Source organism: Octopus bimaculoides, chromosome 8 (genome assembly GCF_046866305.1).
Source record: "Octopus bimaculoides isolate indiv1 chromosome 8, ASM4686630v1, whole genome shotgun sequence".
NCBI classification, from domain to species: domain Eukaryota; kingdom Metazoa; phylum Mollusca; class Cephalopoda; order Octopoda; family Octopodidae; genus Octopus; species Octopus bimaculoides.
Genome location: NC_142935.1, coordinates 14,873,707 through 14,891,412, shown reverse-complemented (window position 1 = coordinate 14,891,412; position 17,706 = coordinate 14,873,707). Strand labels below are relative to the sequence as shown.

At 32.5% G+C, this 17,706-nt stretch overlaps 1 protein-coding gene across 6 annotated transcripts in view; it reads left to right on the top strand.

The window, feature by feature from the left end:
* LOC106879192 (trafficking protein particle complex subunit 13) overlaps positions 1-17,706 on the top strand; it is a 274,417-nt gene that overhangs the window by 157,915 nt on the left and 98,796 nt on the right. Inside the window, exon 2 of one of the 6 annotated variants that reach the window (XM_089356112.1) lies at positions 7,753-7,870. The exons of 3 other annotated variants lie outside the window; for them this stretch is intronic. In XM_089356112.1, coding sequence (XP_089212238.1) covers positions 7,807-7,870 — 64 coding nt within the window. In that variant the 5' untranslated portion in view covers positions 7,753-7,806. Of the gene's footprint in view, positions 1-3,698; positions 3,812-3,925; positions 4,084-7,752; positions 7,871-17,706 lie in introns of those variants that run through there. 2 more of the 6 variants (XM_014928649.3, XM_014928648.3) reach the window with 2 other exon arrangements.

Below are 17,706 nucleotides of genomic sequence, written 5' to 3'. Positions count from 1 at the left end.
CACCGTTGTAAAACAGAGAATGTGTAATAATTTGTAGCTGGGAAAAACAGTATAACAATAAGTAATGAGAGTGAGTGCATATAACAGAAGAGAAGAAAAAAAAATAGCCATCAAAAATTACCAATGTCCTGTAAGAACTGGCTGACTTCTAACAGGCTGTAATGAAATAGCATATCAGTGGTCAAGTGGATAAAGAACAATGAAAGATGTAATTACACACACACACACACACACACACACACAAACACATATATCTGGTATTACTCTCAGTGCCCTCACATACCTACCATAGCTCCCCCACTCCTTGAGCCACTCCTATATTTCATCATCACTTGCTACAGTTACCTCTACCCCATCTCTAACCATCTCTCCTCACACTCATATGAAACATCTCCATCTTCCTGTGCCCACTCATCCAGTCCAATCCTCTATACCAGTATATTTACATACCTCCCACTCCACTGTAAACTTAAGGGTAATGTGCCCTCCACCACCATTTCTTTCTTCATCTTTCTCTCTTTTTGAACTGGGGTAGCCCTGCAATCTCCTCTACAGCAAGGCACCTATCCCTATCTCTTAATTATACTTTTTAACTTCTCAACTGGTATAAACCCATCTCTCTCAATACTACTCCCCATCCCAGTTGAGGGGCTTTTGTCTTGCAAGTTACATGGTGACCTTGTCATTGCTGATACCATATAAAGAGCACCCATTACACTCTGTAAAATAGTTGGCATTTTGAAGGGCATCCAGTCATAGAAACCATGCCAGAACAGACGACAGAGTTTGGTGCAGTCAAGATTGGTGCCAGATCCTGTCAAACGATCTAACCCATGCCAGCATGGAAAATAGACATTCCATAATGATGATGATAATGACAATATTCATTACTTGCAAGCAAGTATGGCTTTGTATCATGCTTTTTAGGTGCCTATGTAGTCATGAGCAGACATGGACTCCATCTTATCACCTTGATCTAGCAAAGCATCTAGGATGTGACAGCTGAAGAGAAAGAGGGGGCTACACCAGAACTAGGACAGTACTCATTTTCAGCTGCGTAGACTGGAGCAGGATGAAATCATGCACCCCCTGGTCCAGGAATTGAATGCCCTATCTTATGGTTGCAAGCCTATTACCCACACCAAAAGGTCACATTCAGATTGTGTATTGAAACTAAAACAGTTAACCTTGAGATAAGATCAGATGAGCCATTTAAAAACGAATATACTGTGATATTTACGTTTTTTATAACAATGTGTGTGTGTATTTATGTGTGTGTGTGTGTGTGTGTCATCATGGTTTAAACATCCACTTTCCATGCTGGCATGGGTTGGTTGGTTTGAGTGAGGACTGGCAAGCCAGGAGGCTGCCAACCACTCTGAGACTATAGTGGGTGCTTTTTACGTGCCACTGGCAAGGGGGCCAGTCAGGTGGCACTGGCATCGACTATGCTCAAGTGTTGCTTTTTACGTGCTACCGGCACAGGAGCCAGTCAAGCAGCACTGGCATCAACCATACTCAAATGGTGCTTTCTACATGCCACCAGCACAGGTGCCAGTCAGGCGGCACTGGCATCAGCCATTCTTGAATGGTGCTTTTTACGTGCCACCAGCATGGGTGCCAGTTGGGCAGCACTGACATCAGCCACAACTACAGTATCTCTTGACTCAACTGGTCTTCTCAAGCACAGCATACTGCCCAACGATTGAAGGGTACTTTTAAAGGGGCCAGTTACGTAACACAGGCATTGGCCACAGCTATGATCTCACATGGCTTGCTGGGTCTTCTCAAGCACAGCATATCTCCAGTTAGTTTTTGTTTGTTTGTTTTTTTCCTCTACAAATATGACCACATTGCAAATACAGCCACCTTAATGAACCTCTCTGACTTATATTTCACAGCTTATAGATAATGTTATTTTATTTATTTAACATTTTTCTAAATTGTTATCTTTATGGCTTCATCACAACTTCTTAGTATAACAGTAATCAAATAAGATATCCCTTTACCAAAGTTTTGTATGACGGAGTGGGGGAGTCAATCTCATCAACATAAGCTGAAGTTCTGTAAAGTATTTCTATTCATGATAAAAAAATCTCCTTACAGTGCCAGATACCATTAATGCCATCACTATGTATAATAGAGCATTCTCCCTAACATTTTCTCTAATATCATGCATTGCATACAATGAATGGACCAATATGCCAGATGGTAGCACCATTATCAGTCAGAAAATTGATATCTGGCATATTTATTTATCCTTCTTGCTGTACACTTCGATAATCTTTTTTTAACATGTAGCATTCACTTATCCTTAGAATCTTGATGTGTTCCTGCTGTATATGTATTTTCGGTGTCCAATTCAATCTAATACAAACAAGTCAAATATCATTGTGTTAATGATAGAATGGAGGTTGGTGATCATCATACATAAAAAGAAAAATAGGCCACTTCTTTTATCCGCAATATTTGCATGCAACATCTCAGATATAGTGTTCAATTTGGGATTTTATAATGTATATTACATTGATTTTGTATATTAACTAATGCTATTCTTAACACTAGCCATTCTTTCATAAAGAAAGATTTATTGTGTTTTATCATGACATAAACATAAGTGTCCTTCCAAAATTGAGTTTTATCTGACTTGTTTGCTACAGCATCTGTAGTAACTTGAGTTTTAGAATGTTTTTGTTTTGTTTTTGTTTTTTTCTAAAGGTTTCATTATCATCAGCTAATGAAGCTGCTTCTTTTCTATCATTTGAATGCATTAGCTTACATATGTTGGTTACATTTTGTTTCTGTTTTTTAATGTTAACTACTTTTTGCTGTATTGGTGGCAAATTGTGTGTATGTGTATGTGAGAGAGAGATGCTTTATGATGCATAGTTTTAATTCGTAGAGCTCCAGTTATCAATATCCATGGAATTGTATGTATTCCAGCCAAAAGTAGTGGACAATATATAAAAAGAAAAATATTCAAATGCAAAATAATAATGGAAGAAAATAAAATCTAACAATAATGAAAGATTTATATTGTTGCATATTAGTCCAGTTTCTTCATAATGCCATTAGAGAAACTAAAGAGATTTATAAATGATTGAATAATTTATATGTTTGTGTACCTCTTCTGATATCTTTAGCTGAATATAGATATTAATGTGTTGCTAAAATTAAGTTAAACATAATATAGATTCATATACAATTAACATAAAGGAATATATTACTTGGAAGTATCTGGTCAGAGAATAAATTAAATCTTCATGCGTGTGTGTAATCAATGTGTTCAGAAATATATATAATGTATATTATTTAAGCTTTCCTTAGTCATGTTTCCTCCTCTTCCTTTTTATTTTGTATAACTAGATATAGAATAATTAGCTAATTCTATTTTACTTATTTATTTAATTATTTTCAAATAATCTCTGATATTGTTTTATGTATCAGCTTCATTAATACTGTAAGTTATGACAAAATGAGTCGTCAAAATGGAAAAATGAGGGACTGTATATGGAGATTCTCTATTGATCTTTTTCTATCATTGATCTCTGTATCATGTTGACATGAAACACTTTTAATGGAAAGCATGTCTGTTATAGATTGGATAAGCTTTTTCAAGGTAACCATTGTTTTACTAATGTAAGTAGTGCAGATATATACATATATATGTATACATATATCATTCAGAGTCTGTCTGCAGAGCTTGTCACTCTTTATTATCTGTCATACAGAAGAAATGAGTTGCCTATTTTGAGGAGAAACCAGTACAGTTTAAGACAGTCAATAGTGGGTACTGATATGAAAGTCGGAGGTAAATTTAATGATTTTGGAAGTGGGGGACAGGATTTATAGTTTTTATCAGCCTAATTTCTCTTTAGTCATATTTCTAATATAATCCACCTATATCCGCTCTGTTGCTCACTCTCTCTCTCTCTCTCTCTCTCGCTCTCTACTTGGTGTTTTACTGCATTTATGCTAAAGCCAGTTCGGCTTTTTGTCATGAAAACCATGCATTCAAATCTACGGGAAAATTTAGTTTTCCAATTATTACTAAAACACATTTTGCTATGCTTAGTGTAAAAAGTAAGTAATTTATGTTATACTTTCCTTTACAAGTTGTTTCTATTCTCTGTGTCAAGTAATATTGAGATGTGTGTACAAAACAAAGTTAACATACATATTATTATTAATTCTCACCTGACTGCATGTACATAATTTTTACACTACCTACCTTCCCAATTAACTATAGCATTATGAGCCAGTGTTAATAGGATTAGCAATCATTTTCTGAAACCTCAAACTTCATTTATTTGTCCAACAAACATTGTACATACAAATATGAATTTTGCTATCTGCAAAATATATTATGCATATATATTGTTTTGTTCTTACTGTATTTTATTTATAATTTTAATTTTTTGCACTTACCTCTGAAATAGTCATATTCTATAAAATAATTATCATTACTAAATTTCTAATTGATGTGTCTTTCTAAATAATTCAAGGTCACTAATTAACCAATCCTTAATCAAGTTGAATACTTCAATCATTCATTCATTCATAGGGCACCCTTGATTTAGTTGCTATGCATTTCAGCTTAATACGATCATAAAGGTTAAATATACTGACATTTGCAACTTTCCTACTGATTAGCATTTTCCGACAGCCATCCATTCTTTTTTGGAATTTTTTTTTTTTTTTACCTATTCACTTTTTGCCATATCTCCTCTCAGTATGGAATCATTATGAAGAGATATTAACTGACCAAATTCTATTATAAGATGCTATTTTTACACTGAGATAATTTGGTATCTACATATGCTTTTATAGATTTCTCTTCCTGTCTCTATTTTTGTACACATACTTACATATATTGATCATATTCAATGCTCATAATTGATTATTTTTATTTAGCTCTTTATCAATATTTACTATATGTGACACCTTGTAACTTCTGCAATTACAATACTATTGTTTTAAAGCACATTCAATATGTGCTTCATTCAGTCTGACACAATCTATTAGTTATATATGATTTTTTTTTTCCTGAATGTATCAGCAGATTCAGTTTAAATAATCGTAGGGCAACAATTTTTTTCTTTTTTTTTTTATTGAATCATGAACAATTTTATATCATATAATTAATATTGAATCTGCTATAAACTTAATGAATAAATTATTTTTATCCAGATAATTTATCCATAATATTTTTTATTGCTATAATTTACAGTTAGACATATATTCATATTTTGCTGACAGTTCTTTTGAATAGTTCATATATTGTGAATATTAATTCATATGGATTTCTATAGTTACTGAACAAATTTCTGACTTAATTACATTTTTGATTAGACAGAAAAGAAAATATTTTTAATTATTTGTGTTTTCAAATGGTTACTATAATTGAAATTAGAATAAATTTTACTTTAAAGATCTACATTTAAATTTACATTTAGTACATCATGAAGCATTGTTTTAAATGTTGATAGTAATTTCTGCAAAATTTATCATATAAATGATGTCAAACCTGCAGGAAAATTAACACAAGAATTTTGTTGATTCTAGCATCTACTACTCTGTCATATTTCTTTTTCTGAGAATATATAGTAACCCTGATGTATGTGTAAAAGAGAGAAAGAGGCAGATAAATAGCAATGACTAAATAAAATCATCAGTGTCATTCATTATCATCATCTTAATAGCTACCTTTCTGTGCTTGCCTGGGTCAGACATAAGTACATTGGGTCAGAGTTTTCTGTAGTTGAATACCTTTCCTAATACCAACTCTCACCTGTTTCCAAGCAAGGTAATAACAACAAACAGCCTGGATATGTTTATGCAGAGGCCTGGGAACAAATGACATGGTTTGAATGAACCTTTTGTTTGCAAAGATCATGCAACATGCCAAGAAGCTCAGACATGCTTTCATGGTGGAATGCAAGCAATACCTTCAGTGTGCCATTGTTTATAACCAGCAAAGCATATGAAGATATGGAAAATATAAACTCATATGCATACGTGTGCATGCACACACACACATACACACACACACACACACACACACACACACATATGATGAGCTTCTTTCAGTTTCCATTTTCCGAATCTACTCACAAGGTTTTGGTCAACCTGGAGCTATAAACTGGCACTCTATCAGTTACAACAATGAATGTTCCAGTTCATCCAATCAAAAGAACAGCCTGCTCATGAAATTAACATGCATGTAGCTGAGCTCTCCACAGATACACGTATCCTTAACATAGTTCTCTAGTTCTCAGAGAGAGTCAGCATGACATAGAATGTGACAAGGTCGGCCCTTCGAAATACAGATACTACTCATTTTTGCTAGCTGAGTGAACAAAAGCAATGTGAAATAAAGTGTCTTGCTCAAGGACACAACATGCCACTGGGAATTGAACTCACAATCTCATGATTGTTAGCTGAGAACCCTAACCTCTAACTCATGTGCCTTCACTTTGGGGCTATAAGTAGAAGACATTCATCCACATGCCACACAGTGAGACTGAACTCAAAACCATATAGTAAGGAAGTGAACTTCTTAGCCACTCAACCATGCCTAACAAAAATTCATAGAGACACCTCTACTACAAATTTATTCAGTTTTTGCTAGAATGAAAGATGAATGTGAAAACTATGATGATAATCGGTGTAGAGGTACATATATTTATTACCCATTGCTTGCTATAGCACTTGGCAAATGCAGCCTGTTTAACTATCAAGTGACTCAAAGAAGTATATGGAAAGGCATCTAATCAAATTCACACATATTTCCAAAATGTATGATATGCTTAGAAGTCAGCTCCTGTCATTATGGCAGGTGAAAATTATGAATTACATAAATATTTTATATCCTCAGTGTTTGTGTTCTTTATATGCAATCCAAAATTTATCCCTTTAATCATGTTATTGGAAGTGGGATTTCAGATCAAGCACAATAATCTTTCTTGAGCCAATGCAACCAAAAGTAGGCCCCAGTCTTAATTTAGCTGTTTGGAATGGATATTAGGAATAGTTCAAGTTGTAAGACACTTGCCCAAACAGTTTTATACAAATAGCTAATCCTATAGACTCTTCTAGGCCATATTAGAAGTTGTATGAATGTGTGTGTGTGTGTGTGTGTGTGTAAGTAGTCACCTTGAATGCATTGATCACTGTATGGAAGAAATTTCACTGTTCTGATATCAACATTTGCTTGTATTTATATCAGCATCTATCTTTCTGTTTTATTAGATTCCTCTTTTTAAATCCAGGTTTTACAGTCACCCTCATCTGTCACTGGCCAAGTTAAGATCCAATTTAGAGCTCTTCTATATTTTATCTGTAAAGACTGCTGACATTTATACCAGTAATTAGAGTGTCTTATAACTATGACTAAATTGCCCAATACAGTAATGATGCAAACTTAAAGACAGAATCATTAAAAAAATCTCCTAGATAGAGATTTCCAAAGGGCATTGATATTCATGAAGCCATAAAGATAAGAGATTTTAAGTACAATGAATCCTTGTTAAGCTCTATTAATAAGAGCAAGAATGTCTGTTTTTGCATGCTGTCCAAACTAACTAATGGTAGAGGTTGACATTGTTTCCAGATATGATATTGAAAATATACACACATTGTACATTGAACATAACTTTTTTATTATATATTTTATAAATTTATTTAACATTCCAGTATGTAAAAGTTAAAAAGTTGCTACTATTCATTGTTAATTTTATTTACTTGTGGTAGATGACAAATGAGTCTGATGTAGTTAAGGCAGGGCAGATGTGATAACTTGTCATTATGAGTTATTGTCTCCCTCTCATAGAAGTCTGGGGTGACGGACGATGGACTGAACCAAAAGCAGGTGAGTCAACAATACCATCAATAAGTTTAACAGCTACAGGATCAGTACAAATTAGCTCAATGCTTCTTCCAGATAATGAGTTCCTTTAAGGCTCTAAGATCAGTTTCTGTTGACAGGTCAATATACAAAATAATGTTATGAAGGAACCTGTATAATTTGGGTTTAGGTTTCAGTAGTTTGTCTACCTCCGCCTCACTATCTCTGCTGTCATCAATAAGAATTTTATCTACTATTTCTTCTGTTAACACTTGGTATCCTGGGTTAGCATCTGTCTTTCAAATATATTCTGACATTGTCTTCTCTGACATCTACTCTGCTTGCCTCATACATGCTTCTTCTTTAGATCGCTGCTTTCTTGTACTTTCAAAACCAAAATATACTTACAGCAAAAGTGTATGGTAGTTATCACAGTATGCAATGTGCTGAACCTCACAGTGTAGCATAAATATTACTCAAAAGTAATCGTGCAAACTTTAGGTAACTTTGACTCAACTTATTTTTTGTTTCTGGATGTGTTTTATCTTTGAAAGAAAAGAATACAGCCTCATTATATTATGATACCACAAGAATAGAATTACTATAAAGAAAATCAGTTTCCATTAATAAGATTTCAGTAATTTTATACATACACCTCACCATGAAGATGTATTTGTTAGAGAGGGATGTGAAAGCAAATGGTGAAGAGTAGGTCTTAAGTAAGAAACAACCTAATATAGGAAGAAAAAAGCTGGGAAGGGAGAGGTTAATAGATTTCAACAGTATGCAAGTTAAGAAGCTATTGAGGGAGAAGGGCAGAATGCTAGAAAAAAAGACATATTTATTAAATAGTGGTGTGGAAGCAAATTAGAAACAAGCAGATGTGTACTGGTGAAATATCACTCACTTTCAGTCCTTATTTCTATCAATCTCTCTCATCTTGCCATTTGCCCAGTACACATCATGATACAGCTAGTTGTAAGGTATGCAGTGCTTTCTCTAAACGATTACCACAAAATTTCATATCAGACGATGGAAAAACTGGTTTCTCATGATTATATTATTAAATGAGCTTAATATTTATGATGAATTTACTCTCTTTGAATTTATGATGAATTTCCTGTGCTCATTAATCACACCTTGAATTTTCTCTCCTACAAAACTTAAGCGTATCAGTAGAAGTCAACACTAACAGTCACTCACTCAACTCAGATTTCGTCTGGTTTGTCTTATAACTAGCTTAATGAGATACAATTTAATGAGGATTCACTAATGCCTGCAGATCTTTTACATACTCTTAATCAATGTAGTATCCTTCTCAAACATCAATCTTCACTGAACTTCTGTGTGTCCTGTTATTTTTGGCAATTATATTTTTTTTTTTCATAGCTGGATGCCCTTCTTATCATCAACAATTATTAAATAAAATTAAATTCTTCTTAAAGCCAGCTGCCAAGCTGAAGTTTCTCAGCTAAGACAGACTAAGTTTGTTCTATACATAAAATACTAAACATTGGTTTTTGTGTATTTACATTAAACATTTTCATATTTTATCATTTCAATAGAACTTAGAATTAGTAACATGGTACCCTAACATTTTCTTTGTTGTAAAGTTTTTATGATATTTCATTGTCTATTTTTCATTGGTAGTGCAAAAAATAGTCTTAGTTTTTGGTTACATTGTATTTTGTTTTAATTATATTTTTATACATTATATGAAATTTCATTTCATAGAAATATTTTGTGCACTTAACATTTTCTTACAAATTACTATAATAGGAAAAAGATGTAAATTGATTTTTATATTTAAATTGTGCATTTTAACAATGTTGCAGTAGATAAACTTGTGTACAAATTTAGCACATTGATTAAGAATGTAGTGCATACTGTTCGTGGTTGTACAGAATAATATAGAAACTCAATTTACATAGCAGAATTGTTTGGTTTCTATAATACTGATTCACAAATGTATTTTCCAGTCACTCATCAAATAATCAACATACTTGATCTACTGTGAAGTGATGTTTCGAACATCATTTTCCCCATTATTTCTTTATACTTGTTTTTCATTTTGATGACATCTCTGATTCATTTAGTCTCTAAACAATTCTATTTTCCTACATCAATAGATATACATTCTTGTAAATTTACCTAGTAATTCTTTCACCTTTATTTTGGCAAGTGTGGCAAAGGCTAGGTTTTGCTGATAGGTCATCATAATGAGAACAAAATATGTTTGGAGTTATCTCATACATACAGAAATAATTAAAATATTAGTCCTTGACTGTTTTTTTTTCCACACCACATAATTATTTTTAGTTTTTCTACATTAAATATGTTAACACTATAACTGAACAGCTCACATATGTCCATAAAATAGAACTAAATTCTTAAAAAGATTATCGTTGTTCTTTCAGTCAGATTTCATTTAAATGTACACTACCCAACCATATAATTTCAGCTTTAGTCCTACTGCCTGGTGCCTTGGGCAAATGTCTTCTACTATGACCCTCAGCTGACCAAAGCCTTGTGAGTGTGCTTAGTAGGCAGAAACTAAAAAAAGCGTGTGTGTGTGTGTGTCCGTTTCTGTCCTTGTCTTGGCATGACATGCATTTTCGGAGAGAACATGAATAAAATTTAAAGCCTGAAATGAAATATCTATAATTAAGAGAAGATGGACAACCATCCAGCTATGTAATACTTGTATTTACATTTTGAGTTCAAATTCCACTGAATTGGGCTTTGCCTTTCATCCTTTCAGGGGTTGATAAGATAAGTACCAGATGAGCACTGGGGTCAATGTAATCAACTTATTTCTCCCCTGAAGTTGCTGACCTTGTGCCCAAAATTTGAAACAATTGTTCTATAAAACTCCAAATGCATTAAGATTGCAAAATCAACTAAAATTGGTTTGCTAACAATAACTATCATTTACGTGTGTCAACATTTAATTCATACCTTATTTGGTCAATTATTTGCCTTTCATAATCCTAAAATATCATGCTTCCAAATGTATACTTCCAAAGTCACCTGCTATGTGATGAGTAACAAACACTTTATTAAATCTAATAATAATAGTTTAAAATTTTGGCACAAGGCCATCAATTTCGGGGGAGAGGGTAAGTCAATTACGTTAACTCCAGTGCTCAAATGGTACTTATTTTATTGACCCCAAAAGGATAAAAGGCAAAGATAATTTTGGCAGAATTTGAACTAGGAACATAAGGATAGATGAAATGCTGCTAAGTATTTCACCTGGTCTGCTAACGATTTTGCCAACTTACCACCTTAATAATTGTTAATATTGAAACAAGGAAGCATTCAAATGTGTGTGCTGAAGACTATAATCTGTGTGGGAAGGCAGGGTCAAGAAAGAAGATTTTGAAGCATAGGTTTTAAAGTGAATATTCTGATTATTTAAACTTTCAGTTTGAAGGTAATTAATAAACAGATATTTATTCATGATATTAGACAAAACTGAAGCAAAAATGATCTTCTTATGCAGTCATTCTAATTTCTACCTTTGCAAGCAATTCAGAGGTGTTCCTCCCAAAAGAGCTGCCATATGGAACAGATTATATTCATTATTCATATACAATATATTGAATTCTGCTCTTAGATTTATATATTTGATGCTTAGTGGCTATTATTTAGTTTCTCTTGAAGTGTCAAGAACAGCATCTTACAGCATTCTACTAACACAATCACACAAACAGAACAAAACATATGCAATTACAAAACACACAAAGGCTATAGTTGAAGAAAAGTATTTTTGTTTTCTAAGTATTCTTAGACTTGAAATCAAACCTACCTATTACAAACTACATATTTTCCTGTCTACTTTAGCTACTACTACTACTACTATTATCATCAGTTCGTGACACATTTTTACTTGGTTTTCATTTTCACTATATTTTCATGCCTCTTCAGTCAGTCTTCATGATGATAGAATTTGATGAGGGTTTTTTTTTGTTTTGTTTCATGTTTTTCTTTGTTTTGTTTTTTTTTTTTTTTTGTTTTTTTTGTTTTTCAGTCATTTTCTTTGCTCATCCAAACACATTCTCTTGGAAATAATGTCTGTCTTTATTTCCTTCCAGATGTTGTATATTCTCCACTTTCTCTGCCATAATATTTTTGTTATACTTTGTCACCAACAGAGACACAAAGCTTTTCTCTAATCATTATAAATGCTTCTCATAACATATTACGAATGACACACTCTCTATTATTTTAAATTCCAAGATATTAAATTATTGCAGGTGATGATCTTTGTTGCTTATGAAATGACATATGCTATGGATTTACAGCTGTCATTAAGGCAATATTTCTATTTTATACTTCCTAGGTCTTATTCATAGAAATTGATCATAATTCATCTTTATTACTTCATTGTGAAATTCTTCAAATTTTCAATTCAGTTATATTTATTACTAGATAGTTTGGTTTTTGAAGACAAGATTATAAATAATCAATTGTGTAATTTTCATTTTGTCAATCAATGCATAGTTTTCAATTTTCAATATTGATGGACACCTCCGTTTTAGCTCAGCATTTTAAAGCTTGTCGAAATAAGGCTCATCATCATATTCAATGTTTTTTTTTAATGCTGTCATGACATAATGGATTTACTATACAGCATTGTTCCATCCATCTCAAATTTTTTCATCTTATTATAGTAAATCCGAACCTTATATGATCTGATCTATGTGAGCTTTGATAATGAGATCAGATCTCATGTAACCTCTACCACTAAATCAAAATACAATTCCATTGAGTATAGGCCATTTATTCACAGTGTATGTGCGTTTATGTGTATATAAGTGGATGTGTATGTATATATGTGAATATGTATATGTTTGTGTATATATTTGCAATATATGTAAGAGTGTATATGTATGTGTATCCATATCAATGCTCCAATCAATGATACCTAGTTGATTTGTTTACTTAATTTCAGTGGTCTTCATTCATTCTTCACCAATAACTCTTAGCTCCATTCCTTTTATTGCTCATATTTTAAGATACTGCTATCAACTTTGGCCATGGCCAAGCCATTAGAGACTCCAATGAGGAATTCAAGATGGATGCATGCAGTATCAGGTTCTCATTGCAATGGGCAAAGAGGATAGGACTAATAGTGCCTATCCTAATAATAGTGCCTTTATAGATCTCGCTACACTTTGTAATAATCCAGATTGTACTTTCAACACCTTTGTACACAAACTTATACAATTCTCTTAAGCTGTTTATTCAAACTTAATTTTCTCATTGCTCAATGGAATTCATTACTCAAATATAGTGAGATAAAGATGCTTATTCTTTAAGTATTTCACCTGAAGTTGTAGTATTTGCGGTTCTATACCAAATGCAATATTTATCTTCTTCAAACCCAATCGTTTTCTGTACCATTCTTGCTGCCATCTTGGTGGTACTCGATTCATTAGTTTTAGACAGTCATTTCCCTTATCTACTGCAATTTTTCATCTTTGAATTTGTTAGTAGATTTTTTTTTATTCTATTTCTTTTTTTGTTTTGTTTCTTTTTTTTTTGTTTTTCTGAAGCTCCTTAATTATGTATGGTGCAACTATATCAATTATTAAGAATATCACTTTTTTTCACAGTATTATCAACTCATTGGTGTGTTTGTATCTTATTTCAACATCCAAACAAAATTCTTGAAAATCTTGTATAAGATAACCAGTTTGAATATATTTTTGCAATTCATGTAAAAGACAACTTAGTGACTTTCACCTCAGAACTACATAAGCTTTGTACATTCATTATATCTTATTATGATTTCAGAACCTCTCTACGCAATAGTGTATCTGTCTAATGCTTCTCTGCATGTTTATTGAAATTCTCTATAACAATTGCAACATCATTTTCACTGGTGGTTATTCTTATTAGAATCTGGTAAAACTGGTTTCCAACTTGTGATAAATTATTCATGCCTGCTATGCAAATAACTAAACTTATAGTATTTTGTTGCATAAAAGATATAGCAAAGCCATATTAACCCTGATAATAGGCAATCATGAAATAACTACTGCATTGGTGTCTGTTTGTTTTTAAGGGTTCAAAAACAAAAATTTTAAGTACAAGTCTCTCTCTCGCTATATATATATATATATATATATATATATATATATATATATATATATATATAGATATAAAATTATAATACAGGGTATCTAAGAGATACCGCCACGTAGCAGTATCTCTTAGATACCCTGTATTATAATTTTAAATAATTATTACCTTTGATGGTTTTTATTCCCATGCTGGCCACTTGATAAAATCGATATTTTAAATATCGATCTTATCCTTATTTATTTATATATATATATATATACATATATATATATATATATATATATATATATATATATATATATACATACACACACGCACACACACACACACACACATTAAAAGTATAAAGGATTTATAATTTGTGTTCTAGGATTATTTTGAATTGATTTTCTCCTTTAGTAACAGATGCTTTTTTTTAAGGAAGCCACACTTGAAACAGGTGATGTGTACCAAGGAATGAAGGGAAGTTACCTACAAGCTGAGGGTAAAGTTTGGTTTCAGTGCCCAGTTCAGGTCATTCTGATTAGATTGTAGCCTTTGACATTGCAGTGTCATACAATCTCTTTTTCCTTTTTCTATAAACTCAAAGCTTGTTGTGTGTCTGCATAAGAGATCAATACATAAAGTGATATATTATTTGGTTCCATTAAATAAAATTAATTTCAATAAAATACATTTCAAACCACATCCAATTTATTAAAAGTACATAATTACAATGAACGAAGTAATCTACTGGAGCTCAGCTTCAAATTTTCCTGTACAAAACTATAATCTAGCTTAAGGATTTTCCTTCTGACCTTACAACATTTCACAGGTTATAAAGCTTTCTATATTCCTACGAAGTGTATATTGATTGTTTAACTTCTATCTGTTTGTGTTTAAAGCTCATACAGATTATTGTGATCTTTGTTTCATCAAATGAATGAAATAGCATTGCTTGTTCCAGTGATTAGTAAGATTTGTTTAATCCATTACAAATTTAATCGCCTAATATAGATCTGTCAAAAATTATTTTGTTGTATTTCAGACAATATGATCCCTCAAACTAGTGCCCACTTTACCATTAAGTTTGCATGCAGCAGGCATAATTTTCCTCAATCATTCTTTTTCCCTTTTACTAATTTCAACTTCAATTGTTTACTCTATAATTTCTTCACCATCACCTTTTATTTTCACTAACATTCAATATTGTTTCATATATTTTATTTGGAATAAAATTATATTTATTAAATTTCTGATGGCAAACACTGAGCAACTTGATTTTTGATAGTATTTAGTTTTGTACCATCCTTTTTTTAAATTCCAAATGCTGCCAGAGATGTCTGTGACTATCATACCTCTGAGATTGATACAATATACCGCATATGATTGTACTATACTAAATACAATGAAACCATTGTAGTTGTCATTTGGTATGGTTGTATAGTTAAGAAGCTTACTTTGCAACGGTATGGTTTCAGGTTCAGTCCCACTGTGCAGCATCATGGTCAAGTATCTTCTATTATAAACTATCTGGAAGCTCATTGTGTGTGTGTGTATGTATGTATGTGCACATGTGTGTGTTTGTTTCTGTCTGTCACCACCATCACTTGACAACTGGTGTTGGTTTGTTTATCTCCCAATGGTGAGATGGAAGAGACCAATGGAATAAGTGAGTAGGCTTCAAAAAATAAATAAATAAGAACACTCTTTATTTGATTAACTAAAACCCTTCAAGGCAGTGCCCCAGAATGACCGCAGTCCAATGCCTGAAACAACGGATGAAAGATGTACTCTTGAATATCAAAGAACCTTTTATCATTCAATGTTACCATCTGTTTTCTGAATTAAATTTTACTTATATCATCAATTTGGCTGTTGAAAATAGAAGGAATCTAAGCTTAATCCAGATTTAACATAAATTTTTTTAAATTTATTTTGTTTTGAATTGGTGACAAGTATTGTAACATTCATGTCTGATATACTACTATATTTAATATACACTTTGATTTGGGCTCCTAGATTATCTTGAAAACCCATTATAGCATGTATAATAGTAGTATTGCACAACTGACTACAAGAGCAGATTATCTGCTATAATCCAATTAACTGGTTTTTAATATTTCATTTTCATCATCATCATCATCATCATCATCATCATCATCATCATTGTTTAACATCCTCCTTCCATGCTGGATGGTTGGATGGTTTGACAGGAGCTGGCCAGGCAGGAGCCAGTGCCATGCTTCTGGCATGGTTTTTACGGCTGGATGCCTTTCTTAACACCAACCACTCTATAAAGTGGGCTGAGTGCTTTTTATGTGGCACTCGCACAGGCGAGGTCAGTTTTGGCATGGATTTATATGAAATAAATGTATTTTTTATAAGAATCCATCTATGTATCCAACCATGCCAGCATAGAAAATGGGCATTAAATGATGATAATTAAATGATTATTTGTAAATAATGATACATAAATGAGGATAGATAACTGAAAATGTTTAACATTCCTTTTGTATTTGGAGATATTTTCTTAGTTCACTTTGAATTTAACCATCTATTAATTTATCTCTCACTGGGTGGAATACATTTTTTGTTGATCTTTGCTTAACGGAAAAGTTTAGTGTGTGTGTGTGCGTGTGTGTGTGTGTGTGTGCGTGTGTGTGTGTGTGTGTGTATTAATATAGGCACAGGTGTGACTGTATGGTTAAGAAGTTTGCTTCCTAGCCATGTGGTCTAAGATTTAGTTCTGCTGTGTGGCACCTTGGGCAAATGTCTTCTATAGCTTCAGGCCAACCATGTGATGGTTGTAAATGAGCATGACCATCGTATAAGTGATGTTCATTTCCAGTCTTCCATGAAAAATATATCAGACCATGAAGAAATATTACCTTACATGGAAGTAGGTAAGGGTTGGCAACAGGAAAGGTATTCAGCTGTAGAAACCTCTATCTCAAAAAATTCCATCTGATCCACACAAGCATGAAAAAGTGGATATTAAATGATACTGATAACCATGATATTAATATCTGTATTTATATAAATAGTGTTTGGGAAGATGCAATGATTTTGTATTTTGTTATTCTTGGAAATAGCTTTCTATACCAATATAATATTGTTACTGAATATTGATGCTTTATTACTGCATTTTTAAATATGTTACGGAGAAAAAAATATTTACAGCCCAGTACTATGTATTAAATGCATCCTTTATCTTGATTTAGGTGAGAAAAAATGTGTATTATTATTATACATGGAGTTTTATGGCATACAAATTCTGTGAGACTGGATTTTATTAGGAGTTTTTTTTTATTATGATCTCTGGAGATTCTATGAATGGATCTCATAACTATTTCATTGTAAACTACCTACCTGATGTTAATGCTAGCATGCATCCCTTGTGCCTGAATTAATGTCTCAATATATTCTTACTCATAGCATTCTAACTGCATTTCAATTACAAAAACCAAGCAGTTGAACAAGTAAGCATTTTGATAGCTATTTCTGATTGAAAACCATTTCTTTAATCTAAGTTCCAATGCCATATGCAAATATTAAATATGTTGCTGTAATAATAATCTGAAAAACCTTTTACTTCTAAATTCACCATTCCAATTTTCAGTGTGTACTCAATGAAAGTAGTAGGCACATAAATATTGCAGTGGCTCACTAAGAGATTGACAGAGACTAGAACTTCAAGTGTGCTAGATGTAGAAAAGCAGTTAGTAGTTGGAGTAAACCTGAAGTGAAGTGCATAAACTGCTTAAAATACTCAACAGATATTTGTC